Source organism: Botrytis deweyae (genome assembly GCF_014898535.1).
Source record: "Botrytis deweyae strain B1 chromosome Unknown BDEW_004, whole genome shotgun sequence".
NCBI lineage: Eukaryota > Fungi > Ascomycota > Leotiomycetes > Helotiales > Sclerotiniaceae > Botrytis > Botrytis deweyae.
In genome coordinates, this window is record NW_024066211.1 from 1,874,138 (window position 1) to 1,892,820 (window position 18,683).

Here is an 18,683-nt window from a genome sequence, read left to right on the forward strand (position 1 = left end):
TCAATCAAAGGCAGGTGTGAAGTGAACAATGCGCTGTGGATAGGTTTCTTCGTCCATGATATACTATTCCCACTGTCATTCTTACTTTGTTTTTACAGCATCAAATTCAATCTTAACAAGATCTAGATCGATTTATCAATCGTAGAATATTTCCAACTCTCTGTATTGTTCGACACGCTGAGGCCGAACACAATATCAAGGTTTGTTTTGCTTCTTCGTACATACTTCACACATATGCTGATCCCCATCACAGCGCAGACTCCATATACCAGATCCAGTTTTAACCCCTAGAGGCCGTAGATAGAACTTACTTAATCCTCTCATCACCCCATCGCCGTGCCATTGAAATCACCCTTTCTGCATTTAGCAATACACTTGCTGGGCCTGATGTTCCTTTTCTTCTAGTACTTGATGCTAGGGAAGTTGACGTAAAACCTTGTGATATAGGGTTTTCACTGGATATGTTGAGGGATGTAAAAACTCTCAAACCGTTCAAGGGTGAGGGGCTAACCTTTGGCACGAAGAAGATAGGTTCCGATTTTAGGGAGGATGGATCGAACTTGAAGGTTTGTATAATGTCCTTGCTACGTGGGAAGACCAAAATCATAGGGGGATATCAGAAGAGTTTCTGAGCATCCAGAAAATTGTTCCTGTAACTTATAATGTGTTATCTTCCAGAAAGACCTCTATGTACTCAATCATGAAGCCATTGCAGCATGGGCTACTGCTCTTCGAGCATGGCTCTATATGATTGAAGCACAGCACACTGTTCTAGTGACAATTGGAGGTTTCCTTCATTACTTGACCGAGGACGGGACAATAAGTGATCCGAAAAAAGGTACTTTCCTAAATACATCCTACCCTCTCCTTGATCATTCGTCTAATAATAAAGATGTACTGGTTACAACAATTGTGAAGTCCGAAACTTCACGTTTACAAAAGACTCGACGGCAGAAAAGGCTAAGATTATTGAAGTAGGAAAGATGAAGCATGGTATGGAGACTGACAGCACTATTCTGGCGGAATTGGATGAGGTCAAATGATTCTTGGAGTGAAGATCAAAGGCGTTAATGCACGACTTCTTCGAGTAGAGTTGAGAGGTGAGGACGATGATGACTCAAAAGTTATTTTGATGGACAAGAGGGACGAGAGCTCGAGTATCTTGGACGAAGGGGTGATACAAAGATCATGCCAAGCAATTGTTAACCTAGCAAACAAAGGATATTCCCAGGGGTTACTTTCTCTGAGCTGTATGTATGCTGATACCATAAGAATAACTGTGGAGAAAAAGGGGACAGCATGCTTGGCTTTGAAGTTTTGGTTATCTTTTTCTAAGGGGAACGACTACAACACCAAGTAACTTGGATTGTACAAATTCTTTATATGCAAATTATTAAGGTCCTATGAAATTTTTTCATCTGGAGCACAAGTGGTGTCTCGAGATATAAATGCTCAAATCGCTGTTCTACCCGTGGTAAATTCTTCAATAAGACAATACACCACCGAAAAATGACCAACGCATTGTCACAAACGCATTCACAAGCGAACATCACCCCAGCCTCAATCTAGGTGTCTTTCGAGTCGTCAGAAGAGCCTCATGTTTTATCTGAGGGTTCTTCTATATATGACTCCCTACGGGATGGGACTGGGTTTGACGTTCTTGTTTATAGCTATGTCAAATTCAATCCTGGTCTTTAGGAATCAATCAAAAAAAAATTGTTTGGAAACTTTCAGATAATATATAAGAGGGTTTTATAGATCAGGAAGACACTCATCCTCAAGATTGCCCCAGCCTCGGATATATAGTTTCTGAAAACGAACAAAGCCTCAACTATTTCCATGTCAGTGGTAGAGTTCATCGTTCCTGAGTAATTTTCTGCCCGCATTACCATTTTGCAATTGGGGGATCAACGATCGGACAGTGACATACAAACTACATCTTGTCATGTAGATATGCTTTGGTTCATTAGGTTGGAGTTAAAGGGCATCGTGGTCTTGGAATTTTATTCTTTTAATATCCTGGGGGAGAGATGATGTGGTTTAAGCGGAGATTGGTGATGAATGGTAGTTTAGCAAGAAGACGAGTTGGCAATACGTTTATTTTTGGAAATCAAAACTAGATTTTGTTTTGGTTATATGGATAGAGTCTAATGCTTCCCTTACTACTAATTATTTGGCTGGAGTGAAGTAGGAATTTTCGAGCACTTAGGAAAGACAATTAGAAGTCATTTTGGGTGGTAGGGCGGACACACTCGTTCCTTCCCTTTTGATATCGCAGTTGGTACGTGATAATAACAACGTAGGCAGGAGCTGTCACTCAGAAACAAGAGATCTATGCGATCCTTCCAATTTATGCTGAGGTAAATTTTTATCGCGCTTACAATCATCCTAGTTTCATCTCCTGGTCTCATTCATCCTCTGTTTCGCACAAAAAAACAAGCCTCCCCGCTCACATTCATCTTTGAGCTTCAACTCTCACATCTTAGGTCTTTAATTGTACAGAAAACGAAAGTCTTCTATCTATCAACTCGATTCATTGTCTGCCAACATCCTCGAGTACACAGATGAGAGCATATCTCAAATTATCCAGCACTTTAAACTCGAACCTCTAATTTTCTGTGATCTGCTACCGACGCAATGAACGCTCAGCAGGAGCTCGAAACAGCTGGAATTATCGGTGCCACTATAGTACCCGGAAATCCTGTGACTGTGATCCATCAACAACATGTATCGGTATGCTTCCTGTTGGAGTTCTTACCTGCCTTCGTTCTTGGTAGCGAATATAGCTGATGGATTCCTGCAGCCCGCACTTTTCAATCGCATCAAAAATCTCGAATTATCTAACAAAGCACTGAAGAATAGGGTTTTGGCCCATGAGAGTACCATTGCAAGTTTGGATCACAACTTGAAAGCACAAGCTTGGCGTGTTCATGCTTTAGAGCTCAATCAGCAAAATCAAAATGCGGTCATTCAAAGCTATGATATGGCTCAAAAATCGTGCGATATGCAAATCGCGACGTTGAAGTCGTACGAAAGCTGGTATGATACGCAATTCAAGACACAGCATATCCTAAGAAGCACACAAGATGAGAAGATCCAGTTACTAGAAGACAGGCTCAAGATGTATGAAGATGGCTTCATGAACAAAACCAGCACATGTATTCAATCTATCGGGTTAGATTTGAAGTCTCAAAAATTGAAAATTGAAAATCAAGAGCGCAAGTTGGACGAGAAGTTAGCTCGTTATGAATTCGTTTTGATGGAAAATCAGAAGCGTGAATTGAGCGAGAAGTTTGCGTCGTACGAGGCAGTATTGATTCAGAAAGTCAAGAAGAGTATTCTGGCGAACTTAATCGGCTCAGAAACTGAAACTAGTGATGACATTGGCGTCAAGAATGAGCCTCGAACCGTATGTTCTTCCCAATATCTATGGATTCGATGCCCCAAACTCAATTAAAGTTGCGCACTTCATACTCAACACTAGTCTGATCACATACTGATTTTCGGATGTCTCGATAGAAAATGTAACCTCGAATGGACTAGATACGACAAATGAGCGCCTGAATTCGAATGTCCTGGTTTTGATGCAGCAAAGAACACGAATGCCGTGCATCACATTACTGGACCAGGGTCAGAAATAAGGTACGCCACATCTATCTATTTGCTGTCTGAAAAGGGTACAAAGTGCTGAGTGCTCTCAAATTCTAGTTGTGCTAACGTCTTGTCTCTTTATAGAAAGGTAGTTGACTATAATGGAGCTATATATCCTAATTTGCTCTTGGCTTTGGAGTCTAGATGGAAGCATTTGGTAGTAGGCAGTATAATATGTTGTGAGAAGATTCGCAAAGATACGGAAGAATAGGAGACTCAAGATGTATAAAAGGCCTCAAAGTTCGCTTTGTGCTTTGATGTTCTTCGTGAATATCATTGTCATATTAACATTGCTATATTAATAATTACTCCAAGAAATGATATTTGTTTTACCGCTTATATGAATGAACAATACTCTTGACTCAATAAGTATCTATTCACTTCACTTTCTCACCACATTGAAGCTAATTCGGAAATCCTTCGAATTTAAAATACACATAAACCACCCAAGGAATTATTCCACGACCCAAACCAGTCTCAATTCTACGGATCAGCAAAGATGTCCAAATCGCTAGAGCTCGAAAATGGCTTCGTAAGTTTTAATCTTGTTTCTTTCCCGATTGCTTGAAATTTCACTGATAATTTCAATGAAGAAAAAATCTTGCGCGGACTTCGATCAGAACGCTCTTGAATTGAACAAACAAATACGAGCAACACAGAAAGAGATTCAGCAGCATAAGGAAAAGAATGACGGGCACATTTCAGAGTTGCAGGGGATTCAAGAGAGGCTGAAGAATATTACAAAGAAGTTACAGGAGACGGGTGCTGAGCACAAAGATTGTTGTGGATTGGTTGGGTTTGGTGGTGGAGATGAAGATAGAGATAGAGATGGAAATGGAAATGGAAATGGAAATGTAAATGGAGATAGGATCAAGAATGGGAAGGTGGAAGGGTCTTGATCTATGTGAGTACTAGATAGACGCCTTGATTTTCGACCGGCGAGCTTCTGGTTGCTTCCACTCATTACTGGATGCTGGGTGTAAAGAGAATTACTGATACTTCTGTCTCCAAGTCAAGGAGTATAGTATCGCTGGGTCACAGAATAGATTGGGTATGATACAAGGACTGGATACCGGATTGGGGCAGGATACAGAGGGCAGACCTACGTTTTTGATGTGGTTTTATGGGAGATCTGGGGGAAAGAACTTCTAGGATTCAAGACCCCCGTGAAAAGTATAGAAAAGGTTATCATTCACCATACTCATGCTAGAATTCCAGAGGGAAGCAGAATCACAAGGAGGTTGAATGCAGCGCTGATAGAGCTTTATGGGGCATGATTCAGATACAGGAATGTGAAGTGGCATTAAGTGGCATTTTGTTGCATGACTCCAGTGGGTATTCAATGCTATCTCAAATGTTTCTGTTTTCTGATAACAAATAGTGAATCATAAATCATCTCACCAAGAAAAAAAACACTGCCACAATGATTGGGTCTGATCTTTGGCAGTAAATGTATCTCAATCCGCTTCCCTGCCATGGAGAGATTATTTATCACAGATCCATAAACACATAAACCCCTCTCAAGCTCCAGTCTCGAAGCTATTGAAAACTTCATCAATCCTCTGCACAACAAACTCCGATTTTTTACCAAGCATCAAAGATGCCTGCACCATTCCTTCAAAAAGCGGTACGTAAAAACATGAACCATTTAGTTTCCTCTATACTAATAAGATGCCAATAGGAAAATCAGCGCTCTAAATATGCAAAGATTCGCAACAAGCTCGCTGCACTTCTCGTTCGGTATCAAGAAGATGTACAAGAGCACAAACTGGATATCGAAACTCTTAAGTTGGAAAAATAGAAGCAGAGATGACGGGAACCTGCTGGCAACGACTTCGATATATCGCCATTTTGTACGCATGGAAGAAAATTCTCGGCTAGATGGAGAAGCAGGTAGAATAGCTTAAGGAGATGGATCGGAAATGTGTCGCTCTATTGGAGGAAGTGAAAAAGGCTCTTTTGCAGTATTCTGCTCTTGGTCCTGAGGAACAGCGGACTGGGGAGCCTTGATGATATGTACTGAGTAGTGTGTCAGTATCAATCTGATGTGCGCATCTTGCATAGATCTTAAGGGTCATGGGCCACAACAATGATGATTGAGCTTGGGGGGAGTATTCTAAAGGGTCTTGAGCAAGGATTTGCTATATAATATTCAGTTTCCCTTCTGAAAAATGGCAATAAATACCAAGCACTTTCCTGTCCTTCGTTGATGTCAGTCCCTAGATTCGTGCATGGTTGCTCGTAACTTTGATCAAGTGAATCCTTTATTTAGCGAGCCATATTTTCTTCCAAGTCTCGAAGTTGCCCAGATACTTCACCTTCTCAGCTCAAGTCCAAGATCCTACCTTGGTCTTTACCAAACCTCTCAGATCAAGATTAAACTTCTCATTAACGCAACCCACCACTGCAACCTAAAATGCCTTCCAGAATCGAGGAAAACAAATACGAAATCATGGATGCAAGTTGCCTCACACTAGAAATTCCCCCCAGATCGATATCAAGCCATTCTAACCCTATATTTGGCAGATACTTATCAGAATCAACCATGCCGGAGACCAAATCAAAGAGAATACACTCCAAATCGAACAAATCATGGCCTCTGGTGTTGTCACTCATCAAGAAGACCAAACAATCAGAACTTGCAGAAAATTGATCGAATTTTCGAATGGTCAACTGGCTAGTTACAAGTATTACCTATCATGGTGCTTGTGTGCAGAGGGAATAAGTGATGAAGAGAGAATCGAGGCGGAAAGAAAGGCATACTTGCTTCATCAAGCTGCTTGGGCTTGCTTGGAAGGTAAGACATCTCATATTTTGTTTGAACTGCTCTGTCATAATTCTACGAGGAATGGGTATTTGCGAATATCACTAACATCTTCCTTCGATAGAACCCATCTAAACTCAGAACGAGGATAGTCAATTCGAGGCGTTCGTCGCGGGAAAGGATATACGGAAATTGGGATACAACATACGTTGAGCTTGCAGTTAACTGGCTCTGGGATGACGGATTTGATCATCGAAGAACTTCACGAGTATTCCGATTCTATGATAGGTGATAAATAATATACGTGAACAATCTTCTCTAAAAACAAATTCGTTTGGAAGGTGAACGCACATGACCTTGTCTGCTTTCTCCCGCACATAACGTGACGTCAAACTTCCTACTCATGGACGATGTTTATACCCCACAATCTCTCGAAAGCCATACAATCCCATCAAATTCTTATTATCCATATTCAACAGTAACTTAAACCTTTTTCAATCCAAAGTTTACGTACACTGTCTTCGATTCAATAGAACTCATTCCCATGCAACATGGCCGATCTCAGCACTACTACGCTAAATGATCGAGTTACGAGACTTGTAAGCTTCCGGCTTATCCTCCAATTCCTTCACATAACAACTTCACATAACAAATAACCTAACACACCTTTCTCAGAATCAAGCTGTTAGAGATCTCCAAGACTCATCAAGTGAAACGCCCGATGAATCGTTAATCGAACTCATGAGACAGATTGAAGAAATGGCGCGCGAGATTGTTCGAAGAGTTGCCCAAATAGAGAGAGAATTGGCTCTAATATCAGCAATCAGAGCTCTGGAGAACTTGCGCAATCTCGTCAGAGAAGCTAGGGAATGATAATGATATTATTGATTGGAAGAATGCGAATTGGCTTGAATGTCCCCACACCACGGTCGATCGTTACCCGCTCAATCACTTTTTAAAGCATTTGCTTCTCTTACGAGATCAGTCTTTCTTTCTTAGCATCTACATATCCGAATACGAATGCGAGTTTTTCTTCAGCCAGAAATTATAAGCAACCTTAAAACAACAAACCTCCAGCAAATTTCGACAATGGATTCTAACCTTCATGAGCAAGAACTTCAGCTAGCAGAATAAGTAAGTTTTAATTCCCGTTCTTTCAATTCTCATTCAGGACGAATGATTGACAAATGTCTACAGAACGAGGAATTTGAACAAGACGAGTAACAACTTCGAATATGGAGGGGAGAAACATTCCGTCGTTGGCGTCAAAGAAGGGTAGTTGCGAGAGCAAGTTTGGCTCTTGAGTATTTGCAAAGTGTTGTTGAGGAAGCAATCTTGCAATATGGTGGGATCTAGAGAAGTGCTGGAGAGAAGGCTGTAGATCTGCTGAGGCTGCGAAACAAGATATGGCTTGGGAGTATGAGCTAGGATCAAGATACTGGCACTGGATAGTTCTCATCATATGAAACAGTTTGCTTTTGACATGTCCTAATTTTTTGTGCGGAAAAGCCTTTTTTTTCTTTTTCTGAAAATGCAGTTGTGATGAACATGTGCGTAGATGGGACGGCAGATCGCAGGCATGTGGCAGAGGAGATGGGAATCGCGGGATGTGATTCGATATGGGTGGGAAAAAAGAAGACGAGTTTCTAGGAAGATCTTTCTTGTCACTTCGTAAAAGTTACAGGGGGCTTATGGGCTCCAACAGCCTGTAGCAGACATGCAACAAAAAACTGTCAAATTTCCTAGCACGTGACAGACTGGTTCAAGAAACTCATCTGGGTGAACATTTACTATTTTTCAAAGTAACAAGCATTCATAAATACCTCAGAGGTTTTCATTCTGTGTATGGAACGTGTTTGCATGATCGTTGGTTATAATCTTTGAAAAAACTAGAGCCGGTCTGGGTTGGATCAACACCAATCTTTACTTCCAGACGCGGGTAGATCGCTTAGAGTACGCTACTGGGCGTCAGACATCATCTTGAGGAAGTAGTTATAGATTTTCTGGTAGATTTTGAATCCGTAACAATTCCACTCTCTGATTATAAACCATAAAGTACTCGGTGGATTCTGAGTACAGGAAAAAGTAATGATGAATGAAGAAGAAGGGGACGAGAGAAAACGGAAGAAGAGTTGCTGATTTTCCATGCGGAAGATGTATGGTATATAAAGTTTCAACCAAATAACTAGGGCAAGGCGCTTGAGGTTATAGATAGCAGTTTCTGTCTATTTCACTTGCCATATAATGCACCTCTATCAAATAGTAGTACTTCATTTTAAACCATCATTGCCGAACAACAAGGCTGATTCTGCGCTTCATCGACTTCTCATTAGTATTAGTGCCTAGCCTTTAAACCGAACTTCGTGGTCCCTTTAGAGGAAAATCTACATCAGGAAAATCTCATCGTCTTCCTCAATTCTTAGGCTCGAAACGCCAAGAATTCGCTTATTTTAGGCTAGTTGGTAGGCGTAGATTAGGTTGAATAGCACTTCAACCTCGGAGTAGGTGTGATATTTGAGAAACTTGTAGGTTTGATCAGATACGAAGGGTGAGATAAAGTGGGCGTAGTGATGTGGGAGGCTCTAGGGAGTCTGATTGTTGGGAGGGATGCCGTCTAGTGGAAATATAGGTAGCGAGGAGACTTGAAGTATCACATTGTGCCCAGGTGTTGATAGATATATTTATTGTGTGGGCTTCTTACGGAGTTTTAGGATTAATGAAGAGGTTACAGTAATGCATTCATGAGAAATCACATACAAGTGTATTGATCTCACAATTGTCAATTGCTCGAGTGAATTCTTGTTTTTCATATGTTCTGGAGCTCACAACAAAAAGAGTTTCGTAAATGTTCTCACACAAAATATAGATCATGGAGCGATCATATGCCTTTTTCTATCATATTTTCTTGGATGTCCTCTCCTAATATAATACAAACATGAAATAAATCGATGATCAATGTTCTGAAGGACCAGCATGTATACGTTGGTAGCTCACCCTAACTCTCTCCCGATAATTCACTGCCCCTCGTACACCGGTGCACTCATGTGACAGAGATTATTCACTAGCCAATGAGGCGCTGACGGCTCTAATATCCTTATATTTGCTTCAATCTTTCTGATAATCAGAGATTGTCACATGCAACAACTAACTCGACAAACAACTCAAGTTCTTACACCCTCGACATACCAGATTGAGCCGGTCATTCAGCATCTGTCCTTCAATACCTCTCCGACTTCACAAAGACCCATGCAGACTTCAATTTACAGTCGCAAACCGCAAAATGGCATCATCTGAGGCATCAACGACCTCAATTATTGAATCACTCACTCTCGTAAGTAAATTCAGGCACTCCCCGTTGTTTTCCCTGTATAATCACCTGGATTCTAATTTATTGATCTCATTAGTACGAAGTAATTAAGTTCCTCCCAGTGGCAAAGAGAAAAACTCAGGAATACGTCGATACACTCGCAAAATCCACAGCAAGTGCTCTTCGTGAAGAAGAAGATGCTCGCTCTACAATCGCATTATATGAGTTCTTCTCTGCAGAACGCCAAAGACAACATAAAAACCTTTTAGACTCATTGGCGAGTCTACTCGATAGAATGATTGCTTGTCGGGAGAAGGGTGAAAAGGATATGCATAAGTTCATAGAGGAGTCTATTGACATGGAGAAGGCGTGTATGAAGCGGATTGAGAATTTGATGGCGAAGAAAAAGACTGCAAGGAATATTTGAGAGTACCTCTCGGGCACAAAAAAGTGAATATCCATCATTTTCTGCATGCAATTAACTTTCAAAAGTCAAAATAATCTTGAAAATCTTCAACGCATACTGTCTGTAGTGAATTCTTGACTTGTGACCTTCGCTAAATTATATTTTCCTCGGAATCTCTCTTTAAATACTTACATCAAGATCTTAATACCTCCACACAACTCGAATACTACACTCAAAATTCCATCTTTGAACTTCATTTCGCAAACATGGAAGAAATGGGCGCCGCCGAGCTGGTTGCAAACATCAGCAAACATGATCTCGTGAGTATACTGCAGGCGTTGGTCTCTCCAGCGAGCGCGTCTCCTCTTTGTTTACATAATACGGTACTAATGTGCGCTTGCAGGCCCAAACACTTTACATGATGCCAATTTTCCAAGCACAAAGCGATGCGGTCGCCATAGATCTCCAGAGAACCAGAGAATGCATTCGCGGTCTCGAAGAGCACACTCAAAACTCCATTGAACACTATCTACGAGCTTCTCACAAAAGAAGGCAGAGATTGGAGCCATGTATCCGTTTTGGGGTGAGAAACAACGAGCGAGCATTGATAGAGCTCAAGAAGCATCAAAAGGATCTTAAGGCTGAAGAAATACATTGTATTGCTGTTGATGAGATGATCAGAAAGCGTTGGAAGATTTTTCTGGAGGAAGAGGCGGCTGAAAAGAACGCGTGAGGGTATGTTTTGTGAAACCATTTTCATTCCGGTTATAAAATTATTTGTCTTCATTTCTTGCATCAGATACTAATTATTATTTATTCAAAACAGAACTAATAGATCCAAAGATATCAAGTGCGGGTTAGTGATTCGTTTTGCGGGTGGAGATCATGGTCAATTCACTGCGGAGGGGAGGTCAACGTTAATGACTGCACACAAGGCCTTCTTAAAATCAAAACCTAGACCAGACTTCTTTGAATACATACGGATACTCTTACAAATTTCATCTGAAATCTTGAAAGTGAAATAAAACCCCTCCCTCCATGCACATGTGGTTGTACCCACTTACTTAAAGTCACACTGTATCCATCTCCTTCTCAGGAAATTCCCAACTTTGAACTTCTCCAACTTCGAAGCAGACTACACCACCCGAAGTATTCAAGCTCTCTAAGGCAATTTACCTCAATACAAAATCTTAACTCGATATCATCTCCGAATTTCAATATGCCCCCAAAAAGAAATGCCTCCGAAATGATGGGGAGCTCGGGAAAGGCCAAGGATAGTCCCCTCAAGAGAGTGAGTAATCTAAATTCCGCGTTCTCTATCATTTATACGTATCCTTACTTCTATCTGCTTACCCTCTGTTTAGATGAAAGAGATGCTCAAAGATAATGCAGACAAAGTCACTTTCAGCAATGATGAGACTAGTCAGTTTGCTTACCTCATCATCAATAATACCACAGATATTATATCTCATAAACAGGATATCAAAAAATGGAAACAATGCATCAAGGATGCTCAGAAAGCTGTAGGAGAACTTGAGAAAACAAATAAAGAGTACGAAGAAGACATCGAGAAGAATCGACAGGAAATTGAGGAGTTGAAACGGGAAGAGGAAATGATTCTAGCAATTCAAAAGCAAGGAGAGGCTCGTGAAGAAAAGTTGCAGGGAATTATACAAAAGGACTTGAAGAAATTTCTGGAAGGGGAGTTGGAGAAGGCGGGTTTGTCGCTAGAGAAGGAGAGCGAGGGAGATCAGACTGAGAAGATTGAGGGTGATGAAGGCAAGAAGATGGTCAAAGATGAGATTTAGGGCTTTACCATGCAATGTAAGTTACAATTCCTCCATTTGCATGAAGGATCGGGTTTGCAGGACTAATTGTATTCTGCTTCTAGCTATCCAGATCTGAGGCGAAGACAGTCTGTAGGGAAACGGGATTCGGGATATGGGAAAAGTTTGCAGTTACGGCAATGATCTTTTCATATCACGAGAATTTATTCAATGATTAATACAAGCTCTTATTGTGATTCACTTCAACCTTCAAAAATGAAACTTGTGTTAGCGTCGTGCCTTTAATCAAGTCTGGAGAAATAATTTTGTTGGACAGCCATACTCTCCTCATCTTCACAAATAGTAAAAAGTCGAAGATCCTCAACTCCAAACCCAAAGTTTAGCAGTATGTCTACTATCAACTTGCCCTTGAAAAGAACCGCTCTCGAGATGGTCCGCGAGACTGAACTAGATGGCCCACTCCAGAAGGTCAGCAAATTCAATCTTTTTTCGTTGTCATAATCAAATAGTTTTGAAACAACAACTGACACTTTGTTACTTCTTAGGTCAGAGAAGCGCTCATAGGGTGTCAAAATTATATCAACAGCAGAACGCGAGGCTTGGAATACCTCGAACGGATTGTCATGGACATAAAATCTAAGATTGAAAGAGAAGAGGAGGAAATCCGACGAATCGAAGAGAAACTTGTTATCAGGCGAAAAGACTTACGGTGTGCTGAGCAAGCACTTGAAGAATACAGAGCGGAAACCAGTGGACTCAAAGAAAAGGAGAAATTACTTCTGGTGGCCCAAGGCCGGGGGGAGGAGTTTTTGAAAAGGCTTTTGAAGGCTGGAAAGGTGGAATTAGATGCGATGATTCAGAGGGGATTAGATGAGGCAGAATCTTCATCTAAGAAAAGGATAAAGGTGGAAAGCAAGGAGAATAAAGGCGATGTCTGATGGTGTAAGTCATAGATCCCCTTTCCGATGAATCATTTGTCTTTACTTCACGACTTGATGCTAACACTACCTCCTCAAGAGCTCTTCCAACAAGCAGTAGAGCCAGAAGTCATGCGTGGGAACTGGGGGTACGGGACATGGGAGAATGTTACATCTATCAGCTAGACTTGACTTGACTTCAGCGGAAATCAACACTTCAAATTTAGAAAGTGAACTTTACTGTCCAGGTCCTCTTTGATCTTTCGTGATATTTACTAGAGTCCTAAACCCCATTCTATCTTCCTTGATCTCCCTCAGAGCCTTGCGATCTCCCTTCTTCTTAAATACCCTCAACTTCCAAATAAAACTCAACATCTTTCAACTAGCAAATATGCCACCGAAAAGAAGCGCTTCCGAGATGAGTGGAAACTTTGGAAAGAAGAAAGATGGTGCTTCCAAAAAGGTAGGTTATCCAAGATTCAAACCCCCTTTCTCGATACGATGCCAAATTCTTTACCAACACGAAGACCAACTGATGAGCCCTTTTGTTCAGATCAAAGCATTAATCAAAGAAAATCAAAGCTCAATCCGCCACAATAAGGGAGAACTCTATTCATTCTCAATGATTCTCCAAGATAACAAAGAGGATATTCGAATTTATGAAGAACGCATCCGAAAGTTAAAACAAGAAAATGTTGACTACGAAGAAAAAATTCGAGATTATGAGGAATACAATACCGATTGCAAAGAAAAGGTGGCAAAGCTCGAGAAGATTCAAAAGCAAATTGATGAATTTGAGCAGGAGCTGAACGATAGATTGAGAACCGAAGTGGAGAAGGCGGGATTGCTTTCGGATTTGGAGGAAGTTGAGGAGGATGGAGAAACTGAGAATGATTGTGAACCAATTTGGTTTTGAACCGGATGTTTTACTTTGCAGCGTGAGTAATTGCTCTCAAGCTTCAATTTATGATTCTTTTGGTCACTCATACTCAGCCCTTACGAGCCAGTACTAATATTCCCGCGACATCAGGCTTCAGACATCAGAATCGAAGATAGCGCGCGCAAGCTGGATACAAAATTGATAACGATCATAAACAAGGAGATTGAACATACCAATGGTAGCAGGAACGAAACTTGATGAAATTTTATCTTGCAAATAATAACCACAAATGAAATTTATCTGCATAAAACATTCTCTTACTTCCCACATTGATGCATTGGCGGCAACTTCCTTCCCGTGCTATCATCATCCATTAGTATAGCGGCGTGGAGTTACTCTAATATATATTCCAAGTACGCGAAAAGCCTTCACAAAAGCGTTTCTAACGATGTGTTCTGCCAATGGTTCTCACTCTTCGGCCAGCGTCCATTAGTCTGAGCGCCTGACCCCATCATCAAGAGTCTCTTAATCAGGGGATGATGCGGTTGCAACCACCCGGGATTTTTTGTTTTTGTTTTCTAGGGAAGCTGATTCATCTTTTTGTGGTGATTGTAATTTTTTTTTGAATGAGCGGGTGGAGTCTGGTGGTGATTGGTTTAGGAGTATATCTTCACTTCGTACATACTTCATTCACTGCCCTCGCTTAGACGATATTTTACAAAATGTGGGTCAATAGCTGGGAACAAGATTGGGAAGTCATTCATTGCGTTGTCCATTTTCGATGACCAGACCCAAGAAGTATTCAGATAAGAAAACCTTTGAATAAGGAATAATCACTTCCAATATACAACTCACATCTCCAACATGGGAACATTCACCTACCCTGACTTCAATATTTCCTTCCTTACCTTCTATCCTTCTTAAATTCTTCCTCGACCTTCATCCCATGCGCCTTCAACATCAAAAGCTTGTCTGATCTCAAATACTTTAAGAATTCGAAACTAGTGCACCTCGAATTACAAGTTCAAACTCGAACTCCCAAGCTACAATCATGGAGTCCAACAACAACGAAGTGGCAGACAAACATGCCGGGCAGATGGTAAGCTCTACCCAATTATACAACCCACCCTTTGCGCTTTACACTTTTCTTCTTCATTACTTGTAACATGAGCCCGCAATTGACTAACATACTACCGTGCAGTCCGGCTCCCAAGTCCTCAAGGCCGTCACTCAACAGTCCACACAATCCACAAACATAATTGCACAAACTCAAGATGCCATTCGCGAACATCAAAAACAAATCGAAGACTTCCAGATAAAATTCAGAAACATTTACAACAAATTGCAGCTTACGAGAAGAATAGCAAGCCTTTCTAAAGGAACAAACACTCTTCGAGGTTGAAAAATTACACCGCGAGCTTTGTGATGTCGATAAGGGAATTGAAAGACGCGAAGTCGAGCAAAGAAAATACAATGATATGATGGCGAAACGGATATTGGTACGCGAAATCTCGTACAAAGGGGAGTTCTGAAATAAGCTGCACGGCATCGACCGATGAGTTTCTTGTGATTTTCTTGTTTCTCGTGCATGCAAAAACATTGGAATGTCTTTCCTAATCCATTAACAACCCCTATATCCTTTACACAGATGGCGAGAGCTGGGAATAAAGATCAATCTTTTGGTAGGATGCGAAGGAATACTAGAGATAGATATGACTTTCACAGCAGACCCTCTGCGACTGGATGTTTGGGAGTGGAGTGTTGGTTAGGCGGAAGGAATGGCGGACAAAATTCGACTATCCGAACGTTGGAGATCATCGCTCCTATATTTCATCCAGCCGAACATTATCAACTTCATTGCAGGTGATAGGGATAGGATGGATCTTACAATAGTGAACGACTGGGAAAGCGTTAGGCAGAAACTGGATACTGCTTTCATATTCGACATCTATGTTGTTGAATGGATGAAGTGATGTTAAGCCGTCACCAATGAAGGTTGTTCATAAAACGTTCGTAAATCTAGACATCAGCATCAAGACTTTCTTGTGTATGCATCCTGTCAACGCTTGCTAAGTTGATCTTGGATTTTCCTTGGAATACAATGGGGGATAAAAATTCCGATGTGGTGGCTAGCATGTAGAGAAAGGGTCTTGCACGTGATATATGCGTGCCTTTTCAAGTAAGCTGCATGCAAAAGTGCGACTAGCGTCGACGTCAAATGCTTCTCGACCAATCTTTGAAGCTAACTTCGTTAATTGCTCTAAAATAATATCTTTCCCACACGAATACAATGAATCAAATGAGAAGATTTAACTTATCAAGATATTTTTTTACCAGCATGACCATACAAACTTGTCATCTATGACGAACCTTTAACGCGGACGATATAACCCATTTCAATTGGAACCAACAAATCCTATTCAATGTCAAGATTTCTGTACCTGAGCAAGCGAAAGAAAGGAGAAATTGTCGATCTTTCGGACAAAGTTACCGTTTTGGAATGCTCAACTCGCTCCAATTGACCAATCGGGGGTATCGCTACGGCTCTTATATATTGGCTTGCATTGGAAATACCGGACCAAGACCTTTGCCACACGCCGACCAAAAAATGCAATTTGAGGACCTTTCCGATAATTCAACATGCTATTGCATGTTTGCCACATGGTTGGGTTTTAAATTCGGATCTTTCCTTGCTTGACAGCAGGCATGGTTTCCATTCTGACAAAACCGGTTGTCTATCTGCATACCAAAAATAGCCTTGATATAACATCATTGAAGCTCCGCCTAGCCAGGCCTTCAATACTTGTTATGGTATGATATGTTATGCCGATACAGGAAACTTGCTCATTATCATACGATTATATTGCAAGAGAGATCGAAATCAAGTCGTGAAGCATCATCATTCGCCAATCGCCCACGAGGCTATAGCTGTCTCGAAATTTGTCGTTTGGATGCACGTCGTATAACAATATAAAATTGGCCGATTGACACTTCAATCCCAACGATATATCACGATGATCGCGCCAAGCGTGGAGATATGGGGCTAGCCGATCCCTGAAGCTTACGGCTGTAGTATCATAAATTCTCCACAACGGCTACGTCCCGTCCTATTCGTAGGAGAAAAAACAGGCGGAATTTGACAATTCAATTTTTCATTGAAATCTTCTAACTTAATTGAATAAAAAATAATTTATAAATGATTTATATAAATTCAAAGAAATCAAAAGAAATATCAGCTTTTTATTGTTCAGAAAATATTTCGAAATTTTATTTTTTATAATATTGAAGGGAAATAATTGAATTGTAAAGGATATCTTAGAAATAGTCGAATTCCGCCTGTTTTTTCTCCTACGAATAGCCGTCTTCGAGCTGAACGAACTCATGTGCACGGTGCACATTGTATTATCAAAAAAGAGAGTCTCAGAAAACAACATATCTAATGATACCTAGGTAGCTACAGATATGCTTGAAATGAATCAAAACTGTACCATCCGATTAATCATACTCCTTGGAAGAATCCATCCCGATTTGAAATACAAAAATTGATTGATTGATTAACAATCGAATTTTGAAAAGGAGTTTGATTTTTGTCTGCACATGATTTTATTCAGCCCGAGCCACATTAACCAATATATCATGCGCAAGTCGCTGATCTTTGGGTGCTGAAGCTATCCCATGGATCCTCGCTGCCCCCCTATCCTTGGAAAGCTGAATCCGGAATTCCGAAAAGTGGCTCATACTTGGTGATATTATATGTCAGGAACCGATGGTAGTCTATGGGATTGGTCTTCGGCAATCACTATCCAAGTTTATACTCAGCTTCACATAATCGGATTATCCAATGATCACCATGTTAGTTCCCTGGATGTTATTGCTTTTCTTATTCTTATCAATATCACTTCCAACGATAGGATAGAGCATGCTATATGTTATCGTCACCTTGTGCTAAATATCAAGAAAATTCATGAACTGACATCATGTATCTGACCTAAGGCATGGCTGAGCTACGTTGGCCACCAGGAGAGTAACAAGAACAGGCTCAGAGAATCTATAAAGTGCAAGAAGTTTCCTCTTCACAATCATCATCAGTTCATTCTCAGTATCATCATCACAATAAACTTTAAGAAAATAACTTTTGCTTTCACCAAATCAACCACACAAAATCCTTCATCAATATGTATTTCTCAAAAGTTAGCATCATAGTCAGCATGACTGCCCTATTCGCATCTGCTTTTGCAATGCCTGCAACCATTGTATCTCGACAAGATGCTATCTGCAGCAGCGGCGATCCTCAATGCTGCGACGCTGATGTCCTTGGTGTAGCTGATCTAGACTGCGAGGCTCGTATGTATTCTCCTCCCACAGTCGGAGCAAATTACTAACTCAATGCCAAACAGCACCGGATGCATACACAGATATAGCATCTTTCAACGAAGTCTGCGCCACTGTTGGAAAAATCAACATGTGCTGCGATATTCCTATCGTGAGTTGTATTGCTCTTCTGTCTGGGTGCGGATACTGATTACTCGAACAGTTGGGACAAGGTATTATTTGCACTTCTCCAGATAATTCATAGAGGATTCGCGAGACTCTATACTTGCGCTTAGCTCAGATGTCGAGAATCTTTGGGTTTGACAGATCAGAAAGACTCTTGACCCTGAGATAGACTTGCGGCTGAATTTTCATATATCGCAGTTTGGATGATGGAGTTGTGGAGATGGAATGTTGATTGTTTATTTGCATTTGGCTTCTTGATTTTGTTTCGACCCCTTTAGACACAATGTACAATTTGTTTCAATCACACGACTGAAGTCAGTATTGGATAGGAAGGAGTACCAGATTAGCAACTAGCAAATACAATTTGTTATTTTTCATACACAGAACGGGCATTCCAGACATTTCCAGCATTTAAAATCGAGATGTGACATTCATGAAGTGTCGTATGATCACTATATGTCAATGAAAGTGTGT

The 18,683-nt window shown here is 40.8% G+C and overlaps 10 protein-coding genes across 10 annotated transcripts; all 10 read left to right on the plus strand.

Moving 5' to 3' along the window:
* Positions 1–123: 123 nt before the first annotated feature.
* EAE98_002562 (uncharacterized protein) lies at positions 124–1,043 on the plus strand. The gene is given in 4 exon segments (XM_038950182.1): positions 124–277; positions 292–566; positions 679–838; positions 893–1,043. The coding sequence occupies 4 exon segments, from the start codon at positions 235–237 to the stop codon at positions 976–978; spliced, it is 564 nt and encodes a 187-aa protein (XP_038813921.1). The 5' UTR covers positions 124–234; the 3' UTR covers positions 979–1,043.
* Positions 1,044–2,637: 1,594 nt separating this feature from the next.
* On the plus strand, positions 2,638–3,457 carry EAE98_002563 (uncharacterized protein; the record flags this gene model as incomplete). Its single annotated transcript, XM_038950183.1, has 2 exons — positions 2,638–2,733; positions 2,804–3,457. The coding sequence occupies 2 exons, from the start codon at positions 2,638–2,640 to the stop codon at positions 3,455–3,457; spliced, it is 750 nt and encodes a 249-aa protein (XP_038813922.1).
* Positions 3,458–4,150: 693 nt separating this feature from the next.
* Positions 4,151–4,550, plus strand: EAE98_002564 (uncharacterized protein; the record flags this gene model as incomplete). Its single annotated transcript, XM_038950184.1, has 2 exons — positions 4,151–4,183; positions 4,245–4,550. The coding sequence occupies 2 exons, from the start codon at positions 4,151–4,153 to the stop codon at positions 4,548–4,550; spliced, it is 339 nt and encodes a 112-aa protein (XP_038813923.1).
* Positions 4,551–6,067: 1,517 nt separating this feature from the next.
* Positions 6,068–6,730, plus strand: EAE98_002565 (uncharacterized protein; the record flags this gene model as incomplete). The annotated part of the gene is made up of 2 exons (XM_038950185.1): positions 6,068–6,109; positions 6,178–6,730. 2 exons carry the CDS (start codon positions 6,068–6,070, stop codon positions 6,565–6,567), a joined length of 432 nt encoding a protein of 143 aa, XP_038813924.1. The 3' UTR covers positions 6,568–6,730.
* Positions 6,731–6,966: 236 nt separating this feature from the next.
* Positions 6,967–7,288, plus strand: EAE98_002566 (uncharacterized protein; the record flags this gene model as incomplete). Its single annotated transcript, XM_038950186.1, has 2 exons — positions 6,967–7,014; positions 7,091–7,288. The coding sequence occupies 2 exons, from the start codon at positions 6,967–6,969 to the stop codon at positions 7,286–7,288; spliced, it is 246 nt and encodes an 81-aa protein (XP_038813925.1).
* A 2,407-nt stretch (positions 7,289–9,695) lies between these two features.
* On the plus strand, positions 9,696–10,149 carry EAE98_002567 (uncharacterized protein; the record flags this gene model as incomplete). Its single annotated transcript, XM_038950187.1, has 2 exons — positions 9,696–9,746; positions 9,820–10,149. 2 exons carry the CDS (start codon positions 9,696–9,698, stop codon positions 10,147–10,149), a joined length of 381 nt encoding a protein of 126 aa, XP_038813926.1.
* A 245-nt stretch (positions 10,150–10,394) lies between these two features.
* EAE98_002568 (uncharacterized protein) lies at positions 10,395–10,861 on the plus strand (the record flags this gene model as incomplete). The annotated part of the gene is made up of 2 exons (XM_038950188.1): positions 10,395–10,448; positions 10,532–10,861. The coding sequence occupies 2 exons, from the start codon at positions 10,395–10,397 to the stop codon at positions 10,859–10,861; spliced, it is 384 nt and encodes a 127-aa protein (XP_038813927.1).
* Positions 10,862–11,347: 486 nt separating this feature from the next.
* EAE98_002569 (uncharacterized protein) lies at positions 11,348–11,936 on the plus strand (the record flags this gene model as incomplete). The annotated part of the gene is made up of 2 exons (XM_038950189.1): positions 11,348–11,419; positions 11,493–11,936. The coding sequence occupies 2 exons, from the start codon at positions 11,348–11,350 to the stop codon at positions 11,934–11,936; spliced, it is 516 nt and encodes a 171-aa protein (XP_038813928.1).
* Positions 11,937–12,302: 366 nt separating this feature from the next.
* Positions 12,303–12,853, plus strand: EAE98_002570 (uncharacterized protein; the record flags this gene model as incomplete). Its single annotated transcript, XM_038950190.1, has 2 exons — positions 12,303–12,383; positions 12,461–12,853. 2 exons carry the CDS (start codon positions 12,303–12,305, stop codon positions 12,851–12,853), a joined length of 474 nt encoding a protein of 157 aa, XP_038813929.1.
* A 4,914-nt stretch (positions 12,854–17,767) lies between these two features.
* EAE98_002571 (uncharacterized protein) lies at positions 17,768–18,523 on the plus strand. Its single transcript, XM_038950191.1, has 3 exons — positions 17,768–18,056; positions 18,110–18,195; positions 18,247–18,523. Exons 1-3 carry the CDS (start codon positions 17,888–17,890, stop codon positions 18,286–18,288), a joined length of 297 nt encoding a protein of 98 aa, XP_038813930.1. The 5' UTR covers positions 17,768–17,887; the 3' UTR covers positions 18,289–18,523.
* Positions 18,524–18,683: the final 160 nt, after the last annotated feature.